The sequence below is a fragment of the Penicillium taxi genome (assembly GCF_028828555.1).
Source record: "Penicillium taxi strain IBT 34144 chromosome Unknown utg000005l_segment0_segment0, whole genome shotgun sequence".
Lineage (NCBI taxonomy): Eukaryota > Fungi > Ascomycota > Eurotiomycetes > Eurotiales > Aspergillaceae > Penicillium > Penicillium taxi.
Window position 1 is genome coordinate 732986 of NW_026643207.1, and position 24923 is coordinate 757908.

The 24923-nt window shown below is 47.0% G+C and overlaps 9 protein-coding genes across 9 annotated transcripts; 4 read left to right on the plus strand and 5 right to left on the minus strand.

Annotated features, from left to right (window-relative positions):
* Window positions 1–445: 445 nt before the first annotated feature.
* Window positions 446–3210, plus strand: N7495_007649 (exocyst complex component Sec10 family protein; the record flags this gene model as incomplete). The annotated part of the gene is made up of 3 exons (XM_057210300.1): window positions 446–557; window positions 606–2889; window positions 2940–3210. The coding sequence occupies 3 exons, from the start codon at window positions 446–448 to the stop codon at window positions 3208–3210; spliced, it is 2667 nt and encodes an 888-aa protein (XP_057059843.1).
* A 702-nt stretch (window positions 3211–3912) lies between these two features.
* On the plus strand, window positions 3913–4707 carry N7495_007650 (putative extracellular SCP domain protein Pry1; the record flags this gene model as incomplete). Its single annotated transcript, XM_057210301.1, has 1 exon — window positions 3913–4707. The coding sequence occupies one exon, from the start codon at window positions 3913–3915 to the stop codon at window positions 4705–4707; it is 795 nt and encodes a 264-aa protein (XP_057059844.1).
* Window positions 4708–4965: 258 nt separating this feature from the next.
* Window positions 4966–7378, minus strand: EifCb (translation initiation factor eIF3 core subunit b; the record flags this gene model as incomplete). The annotated part of the gene is made up of 4 exons (XM_057210302.1): window positions 4966–5394; window positions 5449–6982; window positions 7052–7244; window positions 7306–7378. 4 exons carry the CDS (start codon window positions 7376–7378, stop codon window positions 4966–4968), a joined length of 2229 nt encoding a protein of 742 aa, XP_057059845.1.
* Window positions 7379–7991: 613 nt separating this feature from the next.
* N7495_007652 (SWIB/MDM2 domain protein) lies at window positions 7992–8973 on the plus strand (the record flags this gene model as incomplete). Its single annotated transcript, XM_057210303.1, has 4 exons — window positions 7992–8126; window positions 8177–8623; window positions 8678–8731; window positions 8788–8973. Coding segments are annotated over 4 exons (822 nt in total), but the record flags the coding sequence as incomplete, so codon positions are not given.
* A 608-nt stretch (window positions 8974–9581) lies between these two features.
* N7495_007653 (E3 ubiquitin-protein ligase HEL2) lies at window positions 9582–11953 on the minus strand (the record flags this gene model as incomplete). The annotated part of the gene is made up of 2 exons (XM_057210304.1): window positions 9582–11462; window positions 11522–11953. The coding sequence occupies 2 exons, from the start codon at window positions 11951–11953 to the stop codon at window positions 9582–9584; spliced, it is 2313 nt and encodes a 770-aa protein (XP_057059847.1).
* Window positions 11954–15435: 3482 nt separating this feature from the next.
* N7495_007654 (MutS family protein MSH4) lies at window positions 15436–18303 on the minus strand (the record flags this gene model as incomplete). Its single annotated transcript, XM_057210305.1, has 6 exons — window positions 15436–16859; window positions 16909–16996; window positions 17047–17166; window positions 17215–17364; window positions 17413–17772; window positions 17821–18303. The coding sequence occupies 6 exons, from the start codon at window positions 18301–18303 to the stop codon at window positions 15436–15438; spliced, it is 2625 nt and encodes an 874-aa protein (XP_057059848.1).
* A 778-nt stretch (window positions 18304–19081) lies between these two features.
* N7495_007655 (WD40 repeat domain-containing protein) lies at window positions 19082–20737 on the plus strand (the record flags this gene model as incomplete). Its single annotated transcript, XM_057210306.1, has 3 exons — window positions 19082–19306; window positions 19363–20441; window positions 20494–20737. The coding sequence occupies 3 exons, from the start codon at window positions 19082–19084 to the stop codon at window positions 20735–20737; spliced, it is 1548 nt and encodes a 515-aa protein (XP_057059849.1).
* Window positions 20738–20897: 160 nt separating this feature from the next.
* Window positions 20898–21531, minus strand: N7495_007656 (putative IgE binding protein; the record flags this gene model as incomplete). Its single annotated transcript, XM_057210307.1, has 2 exons — window positions 20898–21239; window positions 21271–21531. The coding sequence occupies 2 exons, from the start codon at window positions 21529–21531 to the stop codon at window positions 20898–20900; spliced, it is 603 nt and encodes a 200-aa protein (XP_057059850.1).
* Window positions 21532–21911: 380 nt separating this feature from the next.
* Window positions 21912–22929, minus strand: N7495_007657 (TauD/TfdA dioxygenase family protein; the record flags this gene model as incomplete). The annotated part of the gene is made up of 2 exons (XM_057210308.1): window positions 21912–22727; window positions 22789–22929. The coding sequence occupies 2 exons, from the start codon at window positions 22927–22929 to the stop codon at window positions 21912–21914; spliced, it is 957 nt and encodes a 318-aa protein (XP_057059851.1).
* Between the last annotated feature and the right edge of the window lie 1994 nt (window positions 22930–24923).

Below are 24923 nucleotides of genomic sequence, written 5' to 3' on the forward strand. Positions count from 1 at the left end.
ATTCGTGTACGTCGAGGAATTCAAATATGAATATGTCAACCATGGATATCTCGATCTTACTCAACTATCTAAATAATAAATACCTAGGTAGTTGACTATGGAAAGAAGCGGACGTCGGGAACAATTACATTAGATATTATGGCTTCAGTAAATTGCATGCATTTCAGAAGACATAGCGGTTTGATTATTTTCAGCAGTACTCCGTAATCTAAATTAAATTTCTCTTCTCACCGCCTGGTCGTGTTATTGGATTGGGCGGTGTGGAGACTGCAAGCCTCGAACAATCGCGACTCCCTAGAGATATCATTAACTATTAATATTAAACCCATTCGACGAGCACAGTTCGATTTTAATCTGGAGGAGACCGGTCTTCTCTAGAATCGAACTCCGTGCTTTGCACCCCAGCGCCACCACCCGTTCCCAATGAAGAGACCAGACAGCAGATATGCCGCCGAACGGGAAAAAAGGAATGACGCCGACGCAGCCACGCAGAGATGTGCTGGCCTCTCTGCGTATGGCGTCTATGGAAGAAGTTGCGCGGGCTTCCTTACCAGCTGGTACGTCGAATCACTGAATGGATAAACAAGCCTTCTAACGCTACTAAGAGATCATGTCGTCCATTCTTGATCACCTCGGTCCTGTTGACCTCATCCACGCAGCGCGGTCATGCAAGCTCTTACACGAAATGGCATATGATGATACCAGATGGGTATACATGCTAAAGCGAATTGGGTGCTGGAATGAGACAGATGCTCGAAAACATATCGAAAAATCATACGGGAGCATTACGAATATGGATGCTGTTGGTGAGCAAGAAGTGGCTGAGGTAGTAGGAGCTGTGGCCTCCGCGATTGCGGCTCAGGACTCATCCGCGACAGATGTGAACGCTATCTCTGATGGGTTTGACAAGATCGAGATCGGGAATATAGCTTCACAGCCCAACTTGCTTGAAACTGATATGGAAGATCCAGATTTGGTGGTGATAAAGCAGGCGAAGTCCATTCGGGGTGAAGCTCGTCAGGAGTACGGGAAGATTCATGCCGTATTGGCACCTTTTTACAACGATATCGTGAGGTCTGGGCCGTCGACAGATAATCTGGTTTTCCAAAAATATACAGATGAGCGATCCCAAGCGCAGATATTGTCTCAGTTGCGTGACTTTGCCAAATCAGATATGATTGACGGCTGGGAAGAACGGGAAGATCGCCTGGAGAACACAGTGTCCATGTTTGAAACTACTGCTTTGAATGAGTTCCGGAAAGCCTACGACACAGAGGACGTTGATGGAAATATGCGAAAATACGGAAATGTCTTGTGGATGCTCAATGGCGGCAATTCCGCGGTGGAGTTGTTTATTCGCCACAATCATATAATGACTCGCAAGGAAGAGCTCGGATCGCCAGCCGATTGCATTGACTTGACCGGCAAATTGAGACTTCAGCACACACAGGCCTTTTTTACTCGCGTAAGTGTTGCTTATAATGAGGAGGTTACTATAATGAACCGCGTTTTTCCTCCGGAGCTGGACGTGGCGTCTGCCTTCATGCAAAAGGTCGGAAAGGATGTCCTCTCTCCATTTTTGACAGCTATATTTGACGAGCTTCATCGCACTAGCGTGGAGTCGTATCTGAGCGCGATTTCACTCACCTTCATCCAGTGCATGAACTTATCTGAAGCTCTTCTGCCCATCCGAAACTCCAACGATAAATTCGACCAGTATCTTGATGCTGTCGTTTGCAAGATCTACGAGCCACACATTGAACTATATCTAGCAGAAGAGCTCAATTACTTCCGAAAGGGGTGTGAGGCGACAGTTACCGACTGGGATCGCCAGCTTTCCGAACAAGCAGCCTCGACTGAATCATATCTGATGTCGAATGTCAACCGACAGGCTGATAAAAGAGACTTCCTTACATCATTTAAGAAAGTGATCATGATGCCAGTGAACATACTCCCAAGCTTTTCCAAGTCCAATGGAGACTCGAAACCAGATGCAGGCACTAGTGACAGCGGCACGCCCACAACTTCCAAGAGTCCCAACCGATTCTCCACGATCACATCTCCTGCTCCGGCGTTCCCCGAAGAAGCCCCAAGTACTGAACTTGCAGCCAAGGCAGCCATCATGAAAACAAAGATGGAAGGCATTCGATCTTTGTTCAGCATTGAAATCGCCCTGAGCCTGGTTCATACCGCAAAATCTAGTCTCGAGAGAGCCGCGCAGTTTGTGCGCCTCGGTGGACAATACGGTACGGCAGCGAAGAATCAATGCGCGGCAATCTTTGTCGCTCTCTTGCGGATTCTGGGCTACCGCCATGTCATAATCGGCTTCGACAAGGCGATCGATCATCTGTCTAACTACCGACCACGCGAACAGGATGAGCGTGATCAGTCTGGTGTAGAGCCTTTAGTGACATTCTTGGAGCTGGTCAACGTCGGGGACCTGATTTTACAAATGGTGGACGTTTTCTACGAACAAGAATTGATTGGTACAAGGCTGACAGATCGGAACGACTTCCTCGACCCTGCTGTGAAAGAGAAGAAGAAATTTGAGCAGCTCCTTGATGAACGTGTTGCTTCTGGCTTGAATAAGGGTATTGACGTCCTCATGGAAGAAGTAGACTATATCCTCGCCACGCGGCAGCTGGCTACAGACTTCAATCCGGGTGTATCGTCTGATCCCCATCGACAGACTATGGACGTGGGTGTGAGTGAAGCCGCCACGGCTGTGGTGGATATTGTCTCATCTCACACGCAGATGCTGGTGGGAAGTACGGATAAGAGCACACTGGATGTGTTTAACCAAGAAGTCGGCCTCCGCTTATTCACAGCTCTATGCAAACATCTCAAGCGACAGCGCATCAGTGTCGAGGGATCACTGAAGCTAATCAGGTATGAACCACCCCTACTTTATGAACTTATCAAATTGACTCAGCCTCCAGCGACATGAACCATTACTTCAAATTCGTACAGACACTGAGGAACAGCGAGCTACTCTTATATTTTAAGGCTTTCCGGGAACTTGCACAGATCTACCTGATCGATCCGTCTGATGCTAAAGAGCTAGCGACGCTTATTGCCGACGCAGATCGGTTCCAGGGGATCTGGCGCGTGGAAGAGGTATATGAGTTTGCGGAGCGCAGAGCTGACTGGTACCAGGTCAAGCGCAATGTAGAACGAGCCATGTATGGCATTGGATGTAGCTTGATGTAAATTATGACCGATACCAATGCATAGCGTGAAGTTTTTATATACTACTTCATACGTCATCCGAAGTTATCGACTATCTGACCGTATACCAGTAATTCATTGTCTATTTTTTCTGGCTTTTCTTCCTTCACTTTCCCTTTTTTCCCCCATTTCTTCTGGTTCATCCATCAACCTGGCTGGGTATGTAGGTAGCATCTGACGTCAACAGCGGCTACTGGAACATCTCGTCTTGAAATCACTTCCTATTCTGGTCCAGAACATCCAAATCCGGCCACAGACTCAGACTGAATCAAACCAGGCACAAAAAGCAAATAATGTCATTGGCAGGTTATTCTCACTCGTTTTGTTCCTGCAGGTACCGTGAAATTGATTGGATATGACGCTGTTATATCAACACATCACTCTTGTACCGCCGGTTCCTGAATCATGGCTCGGATGACTATAGATTTCCTGCTGGCGCCCTACAATCAAAATCAACCATTGCAAGGGCGGTGTATGTGCTATTATCTGCGGCGCCGACTTCCAAGCCAAAAAAAAAACATTCTGTTTTGGCAAGATCCGAATATTTAGCACACGACTCTTTTATAATGCAGTAACCAAGACCTGACGACCTAGATCCTGCTTTTCCTCTTCGCTGAAAATCTACCTGCAACGATGGTTATCAATCTTAATTCGTCAAGATGGCTCATATTAAGCATCTTCATTATGAGAATCTGCGCTAAAGAAGCCGTCATCGTCATCGAAACTACAAAGACAGTCATAGCAACACCAACTATCCCAACTCCATCCTCTTACACCTCCCTAAGCGAGTTCAAAAACACAGTCCTGAAAGTAAGCAATAAATATCGCAATGTCCACGATGCAGACGGGCTAGTGTGGAACGAAACATTGGTGAAATATGCAAAAGAATGGGCTGAAACGTGTATCTGGAAGCACTCGGTAGGTTTACTTTATTTCTCTTCCAATCTTAATAGATCGAGACAGCCTCTTTTAACTCCTTTGCGTATTCAGGATGGGCCTTACGGTGAGAATCTCGCGTTTGGCTACTCTAATGCTTCGGCTGCTGTCAAGGCATGGGGCGATGAAGGGGAATTGTATAATTTCTACAAACCGACTGGTTTTACTGAGCAGACTGGCCATTTCACGCAGCTGGTGTGGAAGGAGACGATGCAGGTTGGATGTGCTGCTGTGAACTGTGGATATACTGACAAGACACTGGCCGAAAGAGATGAGAATGAAGACAAAGGGAAAGACGTGCTGGTTACTAGGGCTCCTGACGGTAGCGAGAGGGCTCAGGGTTGGTATGTCGTTTGTGAATATACGCCGGCAGGCAATGTGGTTGGAGGAGAAAACAAGTACTTCAAGTTGAATGTATCGCCGAAGAAATACTCGGATACAACAACTGAATCAAGAGGATCAACAGCGATATTGCATAGTGGAGTGAGTTTGATGCTGTTAGCGTTCGGGGTTGTAGGAGTTAGCATGGGTCTCTATACATAGATCTAAAAGATTACAAAAATACTGGAGTGGAAGAAGGTGGAAATCGCAAAAACAGCTTGTTTCGTAGACATGTCTCATGCTGATCCACATTGCACATCAATCTATCGATTTTTGAGAGGCCCCGATCCTCATAAAATGGTTGGATCCAAAACGGGGACGGCATATAGGGCCTCAGCGCAGAGGACGCCGTTGAGAAAAAACATAGGAAAAGGAGAAATTGGAAAAACATTATAGAGGATGGGAAAAGAAAATGGTTCCTCAACCGATGACCTCCTCGGTCTCTTCGATAATTTCTTCGACAAGCTCCTCGACGACCGTGTCGCCCTCCTCGCCACCGCCAATTGGCGCGTCCTTGGCCAATTTGGCTGAGTCGGCATCCTCGGGCAGGCCAAAGGCCTCCTTCTCTTCGGACGAAATCTCCTTCTCCCGACGCATCCAAGCAAGCCACTCGCTGAGTACCCGCTTGCGAGTCTCCACAACAGCGGTGTTGGCGATGTCCACGGCGTATCGGTCCTCCTCGTCGAACTCCTTCGAGTACTCGCGTAGGTTCTTGCGAACCTGTTTCTGCTCCTCCTTGCTGAGGAGGGTAGCCGGGCGTGGGCGCCAGGCAAACTGCTTGAATTTTTCGGTAGGGTTCTCGGAGAGGGTAGTTCCGGAGAAAGTGTGCATGTTCCAGCCATTTTCCATCTAGAATCCTAATTAGTATATTGATCAAATTAGACCAAGTGGGTGAAGTCTTACTGAGTGAGTCCACACACTGGCACTGGTGACCACGAAACGACCGGTAGGGTCCCATTCAATGTCAGTGACACCGTAGTGTTCAACTGTCTTCATGAGCTGGAGGTTGGCAGCCAGGTCCTTCTCAGCCTCAACCTTCTCACCCTCAAAGTCCATATCCCAGAAGTCGATGTCAAAGTTCGACTGCGAGTGGACTGTGGCAACAACGACGAAACGGCCCTTGGGTGACCAGTAAATGGCATTGCTGTTCTTCTTTTCAATAGTGCGGATCAGCTTGAAGTTACCAGCAGTAGTACCCTTCTTCTCCGGGGCGAAGAAAGAAACGGAAGCCTTGGGGGCAACGACAGCGGCGCCGGGGGCAGCCTCTCCAGTAGTAATGAGAACGAAACGAGATCCATTGGGCTCCCAGGAGAAATTGATCACTGTTTCCTTCAAACTATCAACAACCTCAACGGGCACACCCTTCTCGCGAATGCGGAAAATCTCGAGGTTAGTGGCCATAGACTTCTTGGACTTGGAGTGACGGTCGACCTTAACACAGAGGTAGGCACCCTGGGATTGCCAGTGGAGCTTGACATCGGAGACATTGAAAAGGTTACGGGTACGGACAATCTCCTTGGAGGGGACAGTCATCAGAGCAACACGGGCCGGGTTGCTGCCAATCTCGGGGGTCCAGAAGCTGAGCAGTTGCTCGTATGTCTTGACGCCCTCACGGGTGGTGGTGGCGGGAGACCACTCGAAGTCGCTCACACCTTCAATTTTGATAGAGGTACGACCCAAAAGGTTCATGTTGGGCAACTCGTAGATAGAAATGGATTGTCCCTGGAGCATACGAGCAACGTACTTCTCGTCAGAGGACCACTTGAAGGCGGGCCACTGAACCTTCTTCTTAGGCTGAATATCGTCAACAGCGGGACCAGCGGCAAGTTCGTGCGAAACGAAAGATCGGAGAGGCTTGCCAGTCTCAATATCCCAAACGATAATGTTCTTTCCTTCCTCCTCGTAAGTAAGGATGGGGTCACCCTCCTCAACCTGGATCGGGCGAGAGGACCATGTTGTCAAGTAGCCCTCGAGGGGAGAGAATTCGATCAGTTGAACACATGGGTGAGGGAAACGCTTTTGTTTAGAGAAAGAGGCGCCACCCCAGAGTTGGACACCCTGTTGGTGGACTGAAGCAAGGAAGGTACCCTTGGGGGACCATTGGACGAAAAGTTGTGTCCAGTGAGCGCGATCGACAACGTTCTCCGGGGGATTGGTTTTGTTGTTCCAGAAAACACCGACTTTCTCGTTGCGGAAGAGGGCGAACTGATCACGGGCGTGGGCATCTCCCATCCAGGAACGCAGGTGCTCCTTCTCCTGGAAAGCCTCGACAGAAGGCGCTTGGTACTCCTCGTCAATGCGACCCTCACGACCATAGCGCTCGATATCCATCAGTTTGTTAACGGCCAGAGTGTGCTTCTTATCGAGAGGGACGCCGTGGAGCTGCTTCACGGCCTGAATGGCCTGTTCGGGGGTTTCGTACTCAACAAAAGCATATCTATATTGAAAAAAAAACGTCTTTAATCAATCGGCTGTTTGGCCTGTGCAATGTTCATTGTATACGTACCCTTCGGTTTTACCTTGGTCGTTCAGCGGCATAAAGACAGCATCTTCGGAGGTGTGGCCGACAGTGTTGAGTTTCCTCAACAAGAATTTGACGAGCTTCTGCTTGGAGTCTTCGGGTACAACGGGGAGCCCATCGATGACGACAAAGGTATCTAGGCCTTCCTCAAGTTTCACTTCATATTGCTCCTTAAGATCTGGCCAGCTAAAGTTAGAGAGGGGCACGAGCGGGTAATAAAAAGAATCTTCAAAACACACCGGAGAAGTCAACCTCCTCCTCTTCTTCCTCATGGAAATCCTGCTCAGTCAGGGTGTCGAAACTGGGCGCCATGATGGGTAATGTGAGGCGACAGCCGGGTAACTGATGGTTTGAACTTCGAAGTTTTTCAAGAAACAAATCCACAAATCTCCTCGCCGCCAAGCGGGTTCTTTGTGCGCGCTGACTCAGCCAATTTATATGTCACGTGCTATGTTAGTCAGCTTCCCCGGAGGTTGCATTTAATTTGCATTAGCTAAAGCATGCAAGTATAGCTACTTGGATGGATACTTGGACTTGGACTTCGTGTTATTTTCATTGAGCTTTATTTACTTGATTGCTACTTTTTACAAGGGGAATTTACTCTGGTCTTCTTTTTCCATATTAATATCTGGAGGCTTTTTTCTCGCTCCGGCCCGCGTCCCCGCCGCTCTTGAGCGCCAGTACGACGAGAGTAACTACACCTCAACGCTCATGCGCTAGCGCCATTCTACTACATACTATACTCAGCAGGAGCTTCCGGTGTAGCATTTTTACACAGTCTGAATATCATTTGCTTATTAAAATACACGATCTCCGGATTGACTGCAAAAAATATGTCGCGTATGTTGTCGCAGCCACGTCCCGACTCCAATTGCCAGGCTCCGTCAGCATGCCCAATCTCCTTGACTAACCGGGACCAATAGTTTCTCCCGAACTGCGCGATCAGTATACTGAGACCATTGACTCAATATTGGCTAAGAGCGATCTCAATACCATCTCTGAGAAGCGGATCCGCAAGGGTCTCCAAGATGTTGTTGGTTATGATCTCACGCCGCAGAAGGTCAGCTATTTTTTCGGCACCAAAGAAGTCATCAGACTAACAGTACACAGGCTGCCATAAAACAGCTTATCATGGAACGATTTGATATCCATGCCGAGAAGAACGGAGTGGGCGAATCCCCCGATGAGCCCGTCAGCAATGGGCCAAAGGACAGCGATTCCCCCTCAGTAGTCCCATCTCCGCGCCCATCTTCCTCCCCCGTGAAACACCAAGCCAGTGAAGAAGCTTCTGACCTGCATATCGCATCTCCGCCTCATAAAAAACGCAAACAGGAGGCCGATGTCGATATCGACGCCGATGCCATGTTCGCGGCCAAGCTACAAGCGGAGGAGAATATGCGCGCACGGCCAACCCGAGGCGGAAACACAAGGCGCACCGCGCCAAGTAAAAAGAAAAGCAAGGCCAAGACTTCCAAACGGGTCAAGGCCGAGGATGATTCGGATATTGAATCGGGCTCGGATACTAAGAAGGAAGTCAATCGAACTGGCGGGTTTCATGTAAGCAGAAATCTTCGGTTGTTCTGAATTGCATCGGTCTGATTTATTATGCAGAAACCACTCAATCTCTCCCCCTCTCTATCAGCACTTTTAGGAGGCCAAGTCACTGTATGTTCATGTTCTACCCCATTTCGATCCCTATTTAATATGCTGACTTTAAAAAGCTTTCACGACCACAAACGGTCAAGAAGGTCTGGGAGTATATTCGAGAAAATGAACTTCAAGACCCTAGTGACCGGCGACAGATTCGATGCGACGACCCCATGCGTGCGGTCTTTAAACAGGATCGTATCCATATGTTTACCATGACCAAGATTCTCAATCAGAATCTGTATAATCCGGATGAATAGTCATTGCACCTGGGAGGAACATCCCTGGTTGTGAACTGTCCAAATTGGCACTCTGTTTCATTCTAACGACCCTGTCTTTTGATTGTTTGGATTACTTGCGATGCATGGGGGTGCTTGGTTGGACTACTCCAAGTTGCTCCCGTCGAGGCAGCTTTTGATTTTTTGATTTTTTTGAAGATTGGCGCTTGTCTCCTTTCTTCAGTTCATCTCTATATAAAGACTTTGCTTTTTTTTTTTTTTTTTTTTGCTTTCTAGCCGGCGTTTTTGCGGCCCCGGGGCCCGAGAGGTCATAGTTATCGGCTCTGAGCAATTGCATTATATCATATCCCAATGCAAGCAGTATAGTCTGGAGCAAACGCTAAAATTGTTCTACATACTCATTCACACACACTCTTGCTCACTTTTACTCTTGCTGCCACTCTCATTCTCACTCTCACTACTAGCACGTAAGCTACTGACTTGCTTCCGAAAAATCGTTAAATTCACAGTACGAGGATTGTATCACCAAGTTTTATTACCAGAATTCATAATAGTACCCAGTTTTGAAATCGCTTATAAGAATGAGATTCAGCATACAATGTACAGAAATTGGCTGCCGCCATCGAACTTTATCCAAAGTGAAACAAGGTCTGCTTTCCCTTCTTCTTTTTTCCCTTTTGACCAACTGCTTCATCGTCAAACTCTGCAGGAGAAGTAGCTCCCGAGGGTTCATTGGATCCCCAAGCGGCAGAGGTCGGTGTGCGCCGTTCATCCCAGCGTGCAGCGGAGCCGCGCGATTTGCCAGCCATCATCACATTAAGCTTAGGAGCTGCAGGAAGTGCAGGGAATGCATCGGATGCAGGCTTGGGAAGTGGGCGAGTGGAGGTGGTTGGTGTGGAAGAAGAGGAGCGATTGGGGGTACTAGTAGCAGTAACGGATGGACGTGCCAGGGAAGGGGGTGGGGCGGCGACAGCCCATGGGGTTGCACCAACTGGAGTTCGGCGACTGGATGGGCCGGCAGAAGAAGAAGAAAGTGGAGGGAAAGGATTTGATGAGGATTGCACGGCGCGGTTCTTGCCGACAGCGGATCGTGATGACTGTGCAGTGGATGACTTTAAGCGTAATACGCGCATACCACCGGTATTCGCAGTACCCGGCATACCTGGGATATTTCCGCCCGGACCGGGGAGAGAAGGATAATCCTCATTGATGGCGCGCCAGTCACTCCATGCCTGTAAGAGACCTGTTCGTTTATCCTCTTCCTCGTAAATCTCGGCAAGTTCCTTAATGAGTTTACCCAGTTCAGAACTAGATGTATCAAACAAAGAAAAAAAGGCATCTATGAGGCCCGTAGCTGAAATCGAAGAAGTTCGGTAGCTGGAAACTCGAGTACGGAACTCGGCAAGCTTATGGGTATCATTGCGCAAGAGGTTTGAGGCCCGATCGACCACAGCCGTGTGGCGCAATTGCCGTGCCTGATCATGTGGACCGATTGGTTGAGGGTTAGCAGCTAAGCTGAGGCTCTCTAGCTCTGCAGCCGGGGGCCGTTGAGAACGCGATGCAGAAGACTGCACAGGAGTGGTACCGGCTGATCGATCCGGAGCCTGCACTGTCTGGGTATCATTTCGTGACAACTGGCCACCGAAGCTTCGAGTAGAGACAGACTGCGCGCTCTGGATGGCCATTTGTCGCTGATAGGCAAGTTGGTCTCGCCTCATTGGTTGTGCACTTGATTGCGGCAGGGGTTCTGCATTGGGATCGCGGCCCCTACCAGCACCACGACGTTGACGTTGTGGCTGATAAGGGCTTCGCATATTATCAAATTCAGAAAGGTCAACAAGTCGTGCGTCTCTCCTTATATCCTTAGATACTCCCTCTGGGTGTGACTCTAGCTGGTGGGCTTTGAGGTCCATACTTGAATCGAACACGACAAATTTCTTCTCCAGGCATTCCTTGTCCAGGCAAATGAAATGATCCTTCTGGAAATGCGTTTCGAGGGCGTTGTAATCAAGATAGTACTGTTGCTGACGATGCGAAGAGCGTCTGTCACAGATATGGCAACGCTCATGACGGTCTCGGCAATGAGCATAAAGCTCGTCGTCTCCATAGAAGCGTTGTCGACAGAAACCACACTCAGGGTGTCCCCTGAAACCACTTTGGTCGATAGCACCTGGTTTATCGTCGCCACTTTTCTCGTGCTTTTTTAGCTGGGCCGGAGTGAAGAGAGTATGTTCATGAGTAAAAACTTTTTTGTTGCGAGTGCACAGATCACACAGAACCTTGCTATGTTGAGTCTTCACATGGCGATGCAAATCTGGCCATCCCAAGCAAGCAACATCACAGTCCTCGTCCGGGCAGTTGTATCGTAGTAGAAGCACTGTATCCTCAAAAATATCATCCTTTTCATATTGAATGCCTAGGTTCTCGTCGGTTCGGGCAAAGTCTTGCTTCTTAAAATCTTCGAATCGTCGTACGGGGTCATCGGTAAAGATCACAAAACTCGATTCACTCTATATATCCAGCTTATGTTAGTATCACAGGCGAATAAGTATGTGACAAGCTAACATACCCGACAATGCGCACAGGCTTTATTCTTGTACAGAGCACGAAGCCGAAGGGCACATATGTGGCAAGTTCGGTGATTGCAAGGTGAGACTGAGGTATGTTCTACTGTTGAAGCGCAGATGAAGCAAACCTCGCCGTCATCGGCGTCATCGGTAGCCGCCGGAAGCGCTTTTGTGACCTTTGCGGTAGGCTGTGGTTGGGATTCTTGCTCTTCGCCATCCGTACCATTTTGCTTGGCGCGTCCGTTAGAGCGACGGCCTCCACGGCCACGAGACTTTGAGCCTCTTCCTGCACCATTTCCTGCGCTATTTCCTGCGCCATTTCCAGGGGTTTGGTGCGAGTTAGCGCGTCCGGAGGGGGGAGCCCCTCCAAAGCCGCGGCGGCGACCACCACGACCTTCATTAGACGACGATGGAGCAGGTGTGTTATCAGCCATGGCAAAAAAAGTAAAAGTTGAGGATAGGAGGGCAATCAGATAGCACTGGCAAACAGCCCTGAGCTGTTGCTGTTTAGCGTTGAAGAGTAATCCGTGCCTACCTTGATAGTGGGGGGTTAAAAAAAAGTTGGAGTTCGGCGCTGGCGCGCTGACTTATCCATCTGCATGTGGAGTAATTAGCCAAGTAGATCTCTATTAAGGTACAAACTCCTGTCTCCATGGCTATATGTGCTTATCTAGAGTAATAAGTCTGAGCACGCCAGCTTGTAGGTATTTATCTAAATACGTTGCTACGTCGTCAAAGAATCAATAAAGTCTTTTGCAGGCTATTTCTGCTATAGAACGATCACCACGTAAATCTGCGTTTACAGGCGAAGAAATCTGCTTTCAGCTTTGTCAAAGAAGAAGCGCAGGCCTGTAGCCTTTTGCTCCTTTTCTTTAGAGTTAATCTTGGTGTAGCCTTTGGTATGCACGCCCTCTTTCTCGCCAAAGAGTCAAGACTACTCTTTCCAAAAACCTTGATAGTTGAGTTTCGAGTTTCAATCCTTTCTGTGTTGAACTGCTTGCTGCTATGCTAACTCGTGAGATCTTTGAGGAGTTGACTTAGGGTTTCTATTGGTATACATTCCCACCCCGTTTCGGCTATTGATGTGAATGGAAGCGTGATTCCTAGGTTCAATTTCCGAAGACCTATCTCTCAGCTAAATTTGGTGAGTATTGTTCGAAAGAATCTTCGGCATATCTAATTTCGGCCTCATGGGCGATATTATTTGAAAGTATCAAAATTCACGGGTGGTGTACAATCGGAGACTTGATTCAATTTTTATTTTTTAAGCAATAAATTGCCTATGTATTCGCCATGAGACATGAAATACGCGTTATAACGGGAATATTGATGATTGGGCTTCAGGAATAAAGGTGTCCCTTGGAATTTATACCTAGTCAAATCATAAGTAATTGTTGGGATATCGGACAAACGACACATCACGAATCCCTGTTCGGAGTGCATCACAAACAACAACCTTGAACTGTATGCATATAACTGGGATGTCCCGTCTTCGCCGACTCTTCTGTCTTAGACGATGTAACACATTCGTCTCAGACAGAAGAGCAACTTGTAGGATAAATAGCTAGTCCTCACTATGAATGAAAGATCAGATTTTACAACCCCTTCAGACACAAGATATTATAGGGGCGTAAAGCGTTTCCTATAATAGGTGTTAGAAGTGGGCGTTAGCCTCTCATCAACCTTCCTATATCCACCGGTGTACCGACAGTAATTTTGCAATCTTCGAATCAATATGGCCAGCACTTAGTAGTTCCACCAGCTTAATGAAGCTGTGGGCTATTATTAACTCTAGAGCACTGGCTCCATCCTGATAGAAACTCCTCAATCATGATGTCGCCGATGCAAATGGATTATGTATCTGGGAGACTGGATCCTCTAATGGGGGTCCTATAATCTTGAGCTCTTGTAATGCTGTTATGGACCGCAAAAAGAACCAGGCCAGAGCAATCGGTTCAAGTCCTCACCACAATTAAAGAAATTGTGATACTACTGATATCTATTTTGTAATACTCATTCTAAGATTTCAAGTTTCTCAATTCCTGGATGTAACCCACCTATACATCACTCATTGCACTCCCATCATCCGATGGTCTGTTCTCTCTTTCCTCATACAGTTTATGATCAGATATTGCCCCTTTCCATCGTGGTAGAGATGTAGCCCTTTTTACATTGTTCCATTGTGAACAGTTCTATGGCAGCTTAGGATCGATATGACTCGTGTACGATGCGTTTCTACAAGGATTGGAACATTGATACGGTAACTTCGATGAACTATTATATTAATGTAGATAGGGTCATGTGATATCTATCCCCACGTCGGATATCTAGGACCTAATATCCCAAACACGATTGAGACATGCTTTCCCCAAATGCAATTGATGATTTCATAGATATCTAGATTAAACGTCATCAAAATGCATTATTGAACGTGGGGGTAGCTCGTTTATTGTCTTGCTGATATTGTGGACCATGCTTTAACAATATAATGCTTAAACAATATACAGATCTGCATACCCGTAATTTGGTCTTCACTATGCCTTACACTATCGTTAGGTCTATCTCATGTTACCTAACGTGTTCTTGGCATTCGGCTTAGTTAATCGACTTCAGAGAATCATTCTTACGCACAACGGTCCCTCAAACGCGACACACACCTATATGTTCGGGTACCTGAAGTTATCTTTCAAGCCCCCATTGATTATCGTGTTAGCCTATAGAGTAAATAATGTATTATAAATGAACTTATCCGAGATGAAACACTACAGGACCATAAATTGATAGGTATAATAGCTCTTTGAACTTTTAGTTGGCCAACTACCTTTCGATACCTGTTTTATTAAGCTCACAGTCCTCGTTCACCAGATGCTAGAGATGAAGTATGACGAGCTACTCAAAAGATGTCACGAGAAATAGGATATTATAAGAGCAAGAGACGACAGAATCATCACGGAAAGCACCGGGCCCAACCTTCAGCAATGGCTAGAAGAAGTATATTTTGAGGGCCCACAGAGTCTCGATCTCACCTAAGAGGATATAGCGAGGCTGGGTTAAATCACTGGAAAGTTATTGCAGTTTGAGCCGTCAGCAAGGATGTCAGCAAGACAAATTTTGGATGACCATTGGTTTAACGAGTAGACAGCCCATCAGCGGTCATTACACCGAGATTTTACGCGAGGGATTCACTGTGGATCGACCATTTACCTAGGATATTCCTCAGTTTTCTTTGGTTCAATTAAATAGTGGATAGATCAGACTTATAAGGAACAAGATGGGTGTACTACCTAGGTATCATATATTCCAAAGACCATGTGGTCAGTTGACAAATCCGCAACACGAATGATTTTATGACTCTTTCCCCTTTTTTCCAATCGCTTTGAAGCTCGCTAGATGGCTTTTGGACAACGCGTCATTTTTTTTTGGTTTTTTCGTCATTTCAGGAACAGCGTTTATGAAGATATCTAGCCTCAATATTCGGGGAGTAAATAAGTGGGGCGCAGATCAGTGGAGCATTTCTATTGTACTTGGGACCATTCGCCTATTATGGACTAGCGCTTTCAAGTCCCGTTATCTCCCTCTTCTCTTTCTTTCCTTTCTTTCCTCTTCATCCTTTGGTACACATCATGCGACCTGAAAAGTGAAAGCCATCTCCTGCAAAGTAATAACAGGTATGATATGGATTGACCAATTGACCATGGCTTTCCTGCCTACGGGTTATGTCGCCGGGATTGCACAATGGTTGATCGTAACCATGTTTCATTAAGAAGAGACTAATATATCACTTTTTATCCAATTGAAGGGATGTTCCCTGAGTATTTTTCTGGCTAGCATCTATCATAATATCCATGGATTTTAACTACTCGTACACAGTATCCCTAGAAACTATGAATAACATGATGAATACAGTCTCCAGCTTTCAGGCCAGCTCATCGTCGCTTTCGGTCATTTCCGGCTTGGAACCTGAATCAATTATAATACTGCCAGGGACAGATACAACTTCTACTAGGTATTGACTGGATTCATGGCCTCTACTTGAAGAAGGTCCACCTGGTCCTTCGCCCAAAAGTGAAGACACATTTTGACCCCGATGGTCTCCCAGTTCTGTTGAAGCCGGATTCATCGAATCCATCTCCCGATAAATAGCAGCCATTTGCATTACGAATTTATCCTGTAACCCCTTAAGCCAGTTACGAAGTGATTCGTCGTCCATCGTGCCATCCTGTGCAATGATAAGCTGCTCCCGGAGCGCAAGGAGGAGCTTTCGCTTCTGCGCAATGACCACTGTGCGTGAGGGGGCATTCTGGCGTTGAGCGATCTGGTCCATCTTCTCAGAAACATCGTTTGCAAACACCATCACTGAAGCGGGGAGATCAACCAGTTTGGCTAGTGTAAGACCATACCGACGATCAGGGACGGGACCTTCAGCGATCCGATACGACATCGTCATTTTTGCTGCATCTGGGGCAATATTTGCGGCCAGATGGAAATTCATCACGCCGCTCCGCTCGGATAAGATACGCGCCAGGTCATGGAAATGAGTGACAAACCAGACGAGCGCGTTGCTAGCTAGGAGTGCCTCAGCTAGGGCGACAGCGATTGCCAGCCCGTCTATGGGACTTGTTCCCCGACCGATCTCATCAACTAGAACCATTCCTCCAGGCTGTATGTGGCGCAAGATGAATGCCATCTCGCGCATCTCAGCTGCGAAGGTGGAAACATTTGAATCGAGGTCGTTTGTCGTTGCAACACGTGCGAAGAGCTGATGTACGATTGGGAAAGAGGCGTACTGAGCTGGTACAAAGCAGCCAGTGTGAGCCATCACCGTCATCAATGCTATAGTTCGTATGTAAGTCGATTTCCCACTCATGTTGCAGCCCGTGATTATCTGGAATCGGGACTGCGGCGCCGCATATGCGTCATTTGGGATGAACTTGTTCTTTTGGATTTTCTCGCGGATCGGATGGCGTCCAGATTTGATGGCCAGTGTGGCTGTCAGTTCTGGACAGATGTAATCGTAGCTTGTTGCCAGCTGTGCAAATCCTGCCAGCATATCAAGCATTGCGATTGCCTCGCTGATTCGAAACAGTCCTGATACCTCAGAGCACACATCACGCAGAAGCTCTTGGATCGTTTGGTCGCTCAAGCTGATAACTTCGCTATGTGCGTCTGTGATTTTCTGGTTAAGCTTGACCAAGCCTAATGTTTGACACTCGACCCGATTTTTCTTCCGATAAACATTGATGAAAACATCCGGAAGTGGTTCATGATCTGCTGTAGGGATGCAAATGTAGTATTGGCGAGCGTTGTCATACTTCAAGTCAAGTACGAGGTTGCATGACTCTGGGGGCCATCAGTAACAAGACTTTTCAGTCAAAGTGGCTCAGCTTACCTCCTAGCTTCTCGACGAGCTCTACAGCGTCTGCATTAGCCTCCTTGTATGCCTGTCTGGCTACATCAAGAAGACTATTGACACCGGTCTAAAAGATGTCATTATGCTGCTGAAGGCAGTCCAATCCTCGAAGCTTACCTTGACACAATATATGCGTTGATTTCGAAGATCCAGTGGCTTACTTTGATACTTAATATGCTCGTTCAGATTATCGTCGATAAGACGTTCAACTGATCTATGTCCTGCCGGGCAACACAGCTAATTTAATCAGCATGGGAATCATTCAAGTCTGTGGCAAATACCTACCTCTCGAATTGTCAATATCAAAGGACTTTGCGCTGTGCGCAATGCTTGATAGATCTTGCTGATCGCTGAGATATAGGTCTTGAGCATAATGACATTGTTGACTGATTGCTCGACGTATTGGAAAGTTTGTTTGGTCGGGATCAGTATGATCTACCAAGTCAGTATTTTAACAGGACCATAAGTGGAATTAATCCATACTGCAGTCAAAACCTTATCAGCATCAATGAATCCTTTCAGTGCCTGCTGCACTGACACAAACATTTCCTGCTTGGTGGACAGTTCTTGTACGGCATTATACCGGGCCATCAGCTTGACACGTTGAGTAGATGGTTGCAGTATATTCGCTCGCAGAAGTCTTGCTCCCATCTGAGTCAAGGTTTCATTCAGCAGCCCATACAAACTGTCCCTCGATTTGGCATTGTGGAGGTTCTGGATGAGCTCGAGGGAAGAAATGGTAGCCAAGTCGATAATCATGGATCCCTGTGATGTTTCGAACTTGATTCTCAGGGAATGCGAGGTGAAAATACGTTGTAGCTCAAGTTCGACATATTTCAAAACCTAATTTGATCAATTGAATTGCCAGATATGAGGGACGCCCAATCTTACCGCAGCAAAGCAGCAGGCTGCAAAGTAGTTCCCACCTAGTGTGACCTTGAGGGAATCAGCTTCATCCTGGAATGCCAGTCGGTCAAGATACTCATGGCCTGTCTTATCTGACCAAAACCTGCGGTCCAGAAAAGTGAAGATGGGATCTGGCAAGTTTTCCTGGATAATGTATCGCAATTTGGACTCTTTGGCTGTGCTCATGAACAATATCTCGCTAGGCTCAAATACACCGATCTTGGTAACTGTCTTGACATAGGTCTGGCTGTCACAGATCTGGCAGAGTACTACCTCTGCTGTCGCTAGGTTGACAAATGCGAGGCCAACCGTTGACGATACACCCCTGGACTCACTAACAGCACAGATGATATCTTGGGCTGCAATACTAGTGGCAATTGTGGTTGGGCGGGCTGTTGGACGCCTGCTGGTATCCTGGGAGGTTGAGGGCAAGAAGTTCGATGGGGGTTGTCTCGAAGCGATAGACATTTTGATAAACAGGATTGGATAAACTTGATATCATTAACTAGAATTTAACAGTTAGCTTGAAGGAGCGAAACTGTCTGTGATCTGACGTTGAAGTTGGTGGATTGAGAACGGGAGATGGTGACAAATTACTCACTACTACAAAAAACGGTATCAACTACAACTCTCTACTTAGGCCTGCGTAGACTTGCCGAAGTAATTCAATTTACCCTATCAAATACTTTCCAGACTGTGGTCAACATCTATAGCCCAATATTCAAAAATCAAAAATCTAAAAACTGAGCCTTATATTCAATCCGTTGAATCCGTCAAATCCGTCAAATCCGTCAGCAATTTTGATTACGTAGATCTGTTACCATCCCTAGTTGTGCCTGAATAAGAAAAATTGAGGCTGCAGCTACATATCCCGCCAGAGAAATATTGCCCAGGGTGAACAGATGAAAAAGAGATAGAATTAAATGTTGACGTTGGCTTTACACCGCCTCATTGTATATAAGTGGGTTCACGGCAGAATCTATGACTTTGGTCACGTGATATAATATCGTGAGCCCTGGAAGAATAGTTGGCCTATTTCTTTCTTGAACTTGAACTTGATAATTAATACAAGTATCATATCATTAGTCTGCTCTTTAATCTCCTTTGAATCAATTCCAAATGGACAGCAAAAATAGAATGAAAACGTTTATTGATCCGTTGAAATGAACCCCCACGATAACGATAAGGATAAGGAGATGGAAATTTTAATTTTTCTTCCCTCCTCAAACTATTTCTTCAACGAACAATGGCGACTTTATTGCCCCCTCCTAGCAAGCGCCAGAAGGTTGCCCAGGCAGAGAAAGCCCGGGAGCAGCAGGAGATTCAGAGCATTCCTAGCGATCTTGGCAGCATTCGTGTCCAGTTCTTCGACCAGGCCACCGGCAATGCCACTGGTCCCGCGGTCTCGGTCCCCGTGGCCGATGCCAATGTTAAGAACCTGGAGACGCTCTTGAACACCTTGCAAGGAAATGTAAAGTTTTCGGTGGATTTACAACCGGGATTGATTGCTAATCAGGCTTTGTTTAGGACGATGATGATGAGCGCGTGCCTTACCGCTTCACCTACCAGTCCGATAAAGAAGGCCAAACCATCGACATCCTCGCCAATTTGTATCACTCGCTTCTCCAGCCTGGAGTCAAAACTACCGAAGACACAGTCCCACTTTTCTTTACACCACAGGCGGTATTCCGCGTCAAGGCCGTTTCGCGATGTGCTGCCTCCATCGCCGGACACGGCGAGGCCATCCTAGCCACGTCCTTCTCCCCAGTCTCATCGTCGACAATGGTTTCTGGAAGTGGTGATTCCACTGCCCGAGTTTGGGATTGTGATACTGGAACCCCACTGCACACTCTCAAGGGACATACCAGCTGGGTGCTGGCTGTCGCCTACTCTCCGAACGGCGCCATAATTGCAACCGGTAGCATGGATAATACAGTGCGGTTGTGGGATGCGAAGAAGGGACAGGCTCTCGGAGGCCCATTGAAGGGCCACGCGAAATGGATTACCAGTCTGGCATGGGAGCCGTACCATCTGCAAGAGTCTGGGCGGCCCCGTCTGGCGTCGGCGTCCAAGGATTCGACCGTACGCTTATGGGATGTGGTGTCGAAGCGAATTGAGTCTGTATTGACGGGTCACAAGGGTTCTGTGAGCTGCGTTCGATGGGGTGGAACTGGACAGATCTATACTGCGTCTCACGACAAGACTATCAAGATTTGGAATCCCAAGGAGGGTACCCTAATTCAGACCCTGTCGGCGCATGCTCACCGCGTTAACCACCTGGCTCTATCGACTGACTTTGCTCTTCGCACTGCCTACCACGATCATACCGGCAAGGTCCCCGCATCGGAAGCCGAGAAGGTTGCTGCAGCACGGAAGCGCTTTGAGCAGGCTGCGACAGTCAACAACAAGATTGTCGAGCGCTTGGTGTCAGCTAGTGATGACTTTACGATGTACTTGTGGGAGCCTTCCAGTTCCAACAAGCCCGTTGCCAGATTGCTTGGTCACCAGAAGGAGGTGAACCACGTCACCTTCTCGCCTGATATGTCCTACATTGCCTCGGCCGGATTTGATAACCATGTCAAGCTGTGGAATGGCCGCGACGGAAAGTAAATCTATCCGAATCTTATCCTTTTATGAGCAATGCTAATCTAATACCAGGTTCATTACTACATTCCGTGGCCATGTAGGCGCTGTCTACCAATGCGCTTTCTCTGCCGACTCCCGACTCCTGGTTTCAGCGTCCAAGGACACCACCCTGAAAGTCTGGGACGTCCGCACAGGTAAATTGTCGACAGATCTCCCAGGACACAAGGACGAGGTTTTCGCGGTCGACTGGAGCCCTGACGGAGAGAAAGTTGGTAGCGGCGGTAAGGACAAGGCGATTCGTATCTGGCGAAACTAAAAGTAAAGAAGACTGGCTTAGAATGAAACGATACCCTATTACGCTCGTATATAGAAAAAAAGCAAGATCAATCTGATCAAATGTCATTATTGGTATATTCCCTTATAAAATCATTCTGTATGATCCAAGAAAACACCTTGCAAGCGAAAACAAAGAACAACTAAATATACTGCCAAGCTGGCACAACACCATCATATGTCAAAGCAATAGTCGAGAAACTAAGACAATCATTGACATTACCCAGGGGCACAGTAGCGTTCTGCGCAGCAGAGAATACCTGCCAGCGTTTATCCTCAGTAGGACAGGCCATCAAACCAGTAGTATTCCATCCGTTGTACACATAATGAGCCCAAGGCTTGCCAGGCTCATAAGCGAACCCTCCAATGTGAGATCCTTCTGGGATCGAAGCAGAATGGGCCTGTGTGAAGCTCAGAGCACCAGATGAAGTAACATAGACCTGTTGGCCTCCAGGGACCTCGACATCCTGTTTTCTATCAGTGCACTGTATACTGTATAGGCTTGGCCTTGCTCACCAGTGAGTTGCCACCAGGGGAGAACACAGTTCTGGTACCCGCTGGACAATCGGTTATCATGTCAGGACAGTATGATGAGGTCTGACCACCCAGCCAGAGCTTGAGGCCTTGCGCATTCATTTGCATGTAGTGAATTGGTGATGCTGAGTGGATTGCCATGACGCTGAAGGCTGGATTTGAGACATCATCTGGGATTGGAGCTGCAGTGGACCAGAAAGGGAGAAAGAAAAGAAAAGCATTAATGGACTTGGTAATGGTCATCATGATTGTATAGTACAGTAGATTGTAAGAGATAAACCCGGAGGCACCTTTCACCTTTATACCTAGGTGCACAGTATCACAGCCTTGGAATATGTCATTCTAACCCTCGGAAATAGCCATCCGTATGGTATATCGGACTTTCCTGCCGAGAGATGGCTTTCCCTGGAAGTGACAAGCTTGGGGCTGTGTACAATAGAAACCACCTAAATAAGTATGAGATCGCCATTGTGAGTAACCTTGGAACTCGATGACAAGATAACCATCATTAAATATAAAATAGTGACGTATATGTCTCATACTTCAAAAGAGCTTGTATCATCATGAGTAACAGACTTCGTCTGTTTCACAAGGCACCATCCCGATCTTATTTACCACTTAAATCATGGAAGTCCCTGTCTTACTTCACTTCTCTCATTCAGCCCCCACGCCGTGGAACTCCCGTCATGAACAGTTGCCCGCCTCATATCTCGCCGGAACTTCCCCTCAAAGCTACCTCCAACGGCACGATGCATCACAGCCGTATTATCCCACATGACAAGGTCCCCTACATTCTCCCATCCCACCCGCAAAACATACCGCGGCTGTGTGGAATGGTCGAGTAACTGCTTAACCAGCGCTGACGACTCCTCGCTGGCAATCCCCTCGATATGGTGAATATGCGAGGCGATATACATCGTTTCCCGACCCGATGCCTCATGTTTCTGCACTAATTTGTGTCGGCTCATTGAATAGTCCTCCGGATTCACATCTGCAAAGGTGGCCGGGGCAGCCATTTTACGCGAATGCCAAAGCGAGTGTGCGGCGACATAATCATTTGCGCGCAGATCTGCTTTAAGTTGGGAGGGCAGCTCGTCGAATGCTGTGCGCACGTCGGCAAAGTCTGTCTCGCCACCCATTCCCACTGGGGGAAGTTCATGAGCTCGTAGCAGTGAGTATCCTCCTCGTCGAGGGTTAAAACTCGAGTCTACATGGAAAAGTCCGTTTCCCTTGTTCCATTCCTGGCGCACGCTATTCCGTGGGAAGACACTGCCGTCTAGATCGATATTGCCAACATCGAATAGTCGGTCATCAGAAAGTCTATTAGGTCGTCCACCTGCCAAGTAGGGAGTCACATCGTCCAACTCGCCAAATTGAGCTGCAAAGGCGACATGATTGGCGTCGTTGAGGCCCGTTTTGCGGAATACACATACTCCGTACTATTCAAGAGCGAAGCCATCAGCTTGTCCGTTTCTTCTACTTTCTCGGTGGAATACCAACCTTAGTTATGGCTGCCAGAACTTCTTGGAATACATCTTCTTCCACAGTATGCAAAAATTCAACGCCGCTAATTTCTGCTCCGAATGTTGGGTGCAGCTTGGCGATGGATATGTGATTGAATGTATTTGCAAGACCTGGCATGATGATAACTTACAACTGAAGAGGTTTATGATTATCACAAGTCGTTTAATCTCATTCATTGACACTCTCAAAGTCTTATATACTTATAGCTACTCCGTAATTTCGGCCTGAAGAGCGCGCATAGATACCTGCATGCGGGGAGGAAATCTCGGGTTTCTTTCCGGATGATAACGCATTCAACTTTCCAATCCATTTTCTTCATATTCTTAGCCCTGATTCGCTAAAAAAAACCGAACGCCTCATGAACCTCGTTCTTACAATCCCCTCCTTTGTGCTGATAGAACCAGGCTCTACAACATTTGGAAATCATCTTGTATAGTTAACTATGGAGTGCCAAGACTTAACCTCTTTTAGTTGTATTGCCAGGCAATCTTGGAATCGATTAATTCATCATGGAATTCATCTTGCAGTGATAAGAAGATTCCGATTAAAACTTAGCATACATAGAAGGTTGAAGGATGAAGCTTTTTCTCAACAGATCTGAAGGACTCATCAATCATTCTCTAGACTTCAAGCTTCAAATCCATCAAAGTATTGAGGTCTTCTTCATCCTGACCTTCCTAGCAGATTTCAATGCATCAATTTGATGATCGTTTTCTTGAATCACTGCTTGAAGCACCCAGAGAGAAAAACGACCGCTTCGAATACCGAATACAAGCGGTGGGGCTACTTCGGAGTGAACAAGATCAAAATTATGATCTCTCACCACTAGCCCAATTATTTGTGGCAGTCTGCAATATTATCTGGCGAGCACCTGTGCGTTCATATTCTTGGTTCGTGGTGGATTATGTTTTTACTTCAACAGTAGTAATAGCGGTAGTAGTGACCTTACTATTGCTAGTAGCGATTGTGGTGGTAGTGGTCTTGCTGGAATCTGTGAATTTTGTATACTTAGCGGACCTAATGAGAGTATTGATGGTGACGCCCTCTTGTGGATCGTTTGCAATAAGATAAGTCCTCCAGTCTTATCATCATCCTAGGGCCAGTTATTTAGTGTAAGTCTGAGTATCGATTAATAGGACAGAGATCAAAAGACAGTGTGACACCTGCCCGGGTGGGCACAAAGGAGAGATATGAATACATACTTACCTCCACTGATATTAGCTGAAATGGCACTAATGTACCTTAATATAGAGATGGTGGCACTTTAGATGCTGTCCTCCGCGCTTTAAATTCCTAAACCCTGTTTTCAAACCTGCTTTAACACCAGCATTAGTCGAGAACTTGTGTAGGGTTTAAGATAAGGTGCGATAGGTGCCATTGTCGGTTCACAGGGGTCTCGATACACTATTACTACTACGTTGATACGAGTAATAAGTGTGCGGTTTGATGTGTGTTTCTTCTAAGTTCCCGCGATGGAATCGGATATGCCCCGATTCCACTAGTTCTATTCACTTCCCGAGTCCATTCACTGTAGTAAACAAACCAGATTCCATTGGTTCCAAAAGCCATGATGGTAGCTCAAGAATTCCTGAGGTTGTAAAGGAGGAGAATTTTACTTCCAGAAGACTTGGAATTTGACAAGGATGGAAGTCAACTTATATCTGTAGCGAGCAGCGCGTTGCGCGGTCTGCTTTATACGAGTTTCTCATCCATATATAATCGACTTTATATTGCTTGTCCTGTTGCGACAGCCGTATGAGAAACAAGGCTGTCAACACATGGAAGCAGAACCGCTGAAGGCGGAAAGTATTTCGGCCGAAAAGCTTCTGCTAACGCGGTAACTCTCGGTTCGGAATAACTACTTGGAAGAACTAAATTAGTATATCACGGGTCCTTGAACAATATGCATTCATTGCAAACGACACCCTTGAGCGATTTGCATTCGCGACAGTGGTGTTCCGTCTTCACCGTCTCTTCTGTCTCGGACGAATGATTACATTCGTCCAGGGTGGAGGAACCCTCATGTAGTATAAATTGCTAGTTCTCTCCATCAATGAAAATAAAGACTTCACAACAACCACAGCATTCAGTATCGTAGCATCCACTACCAG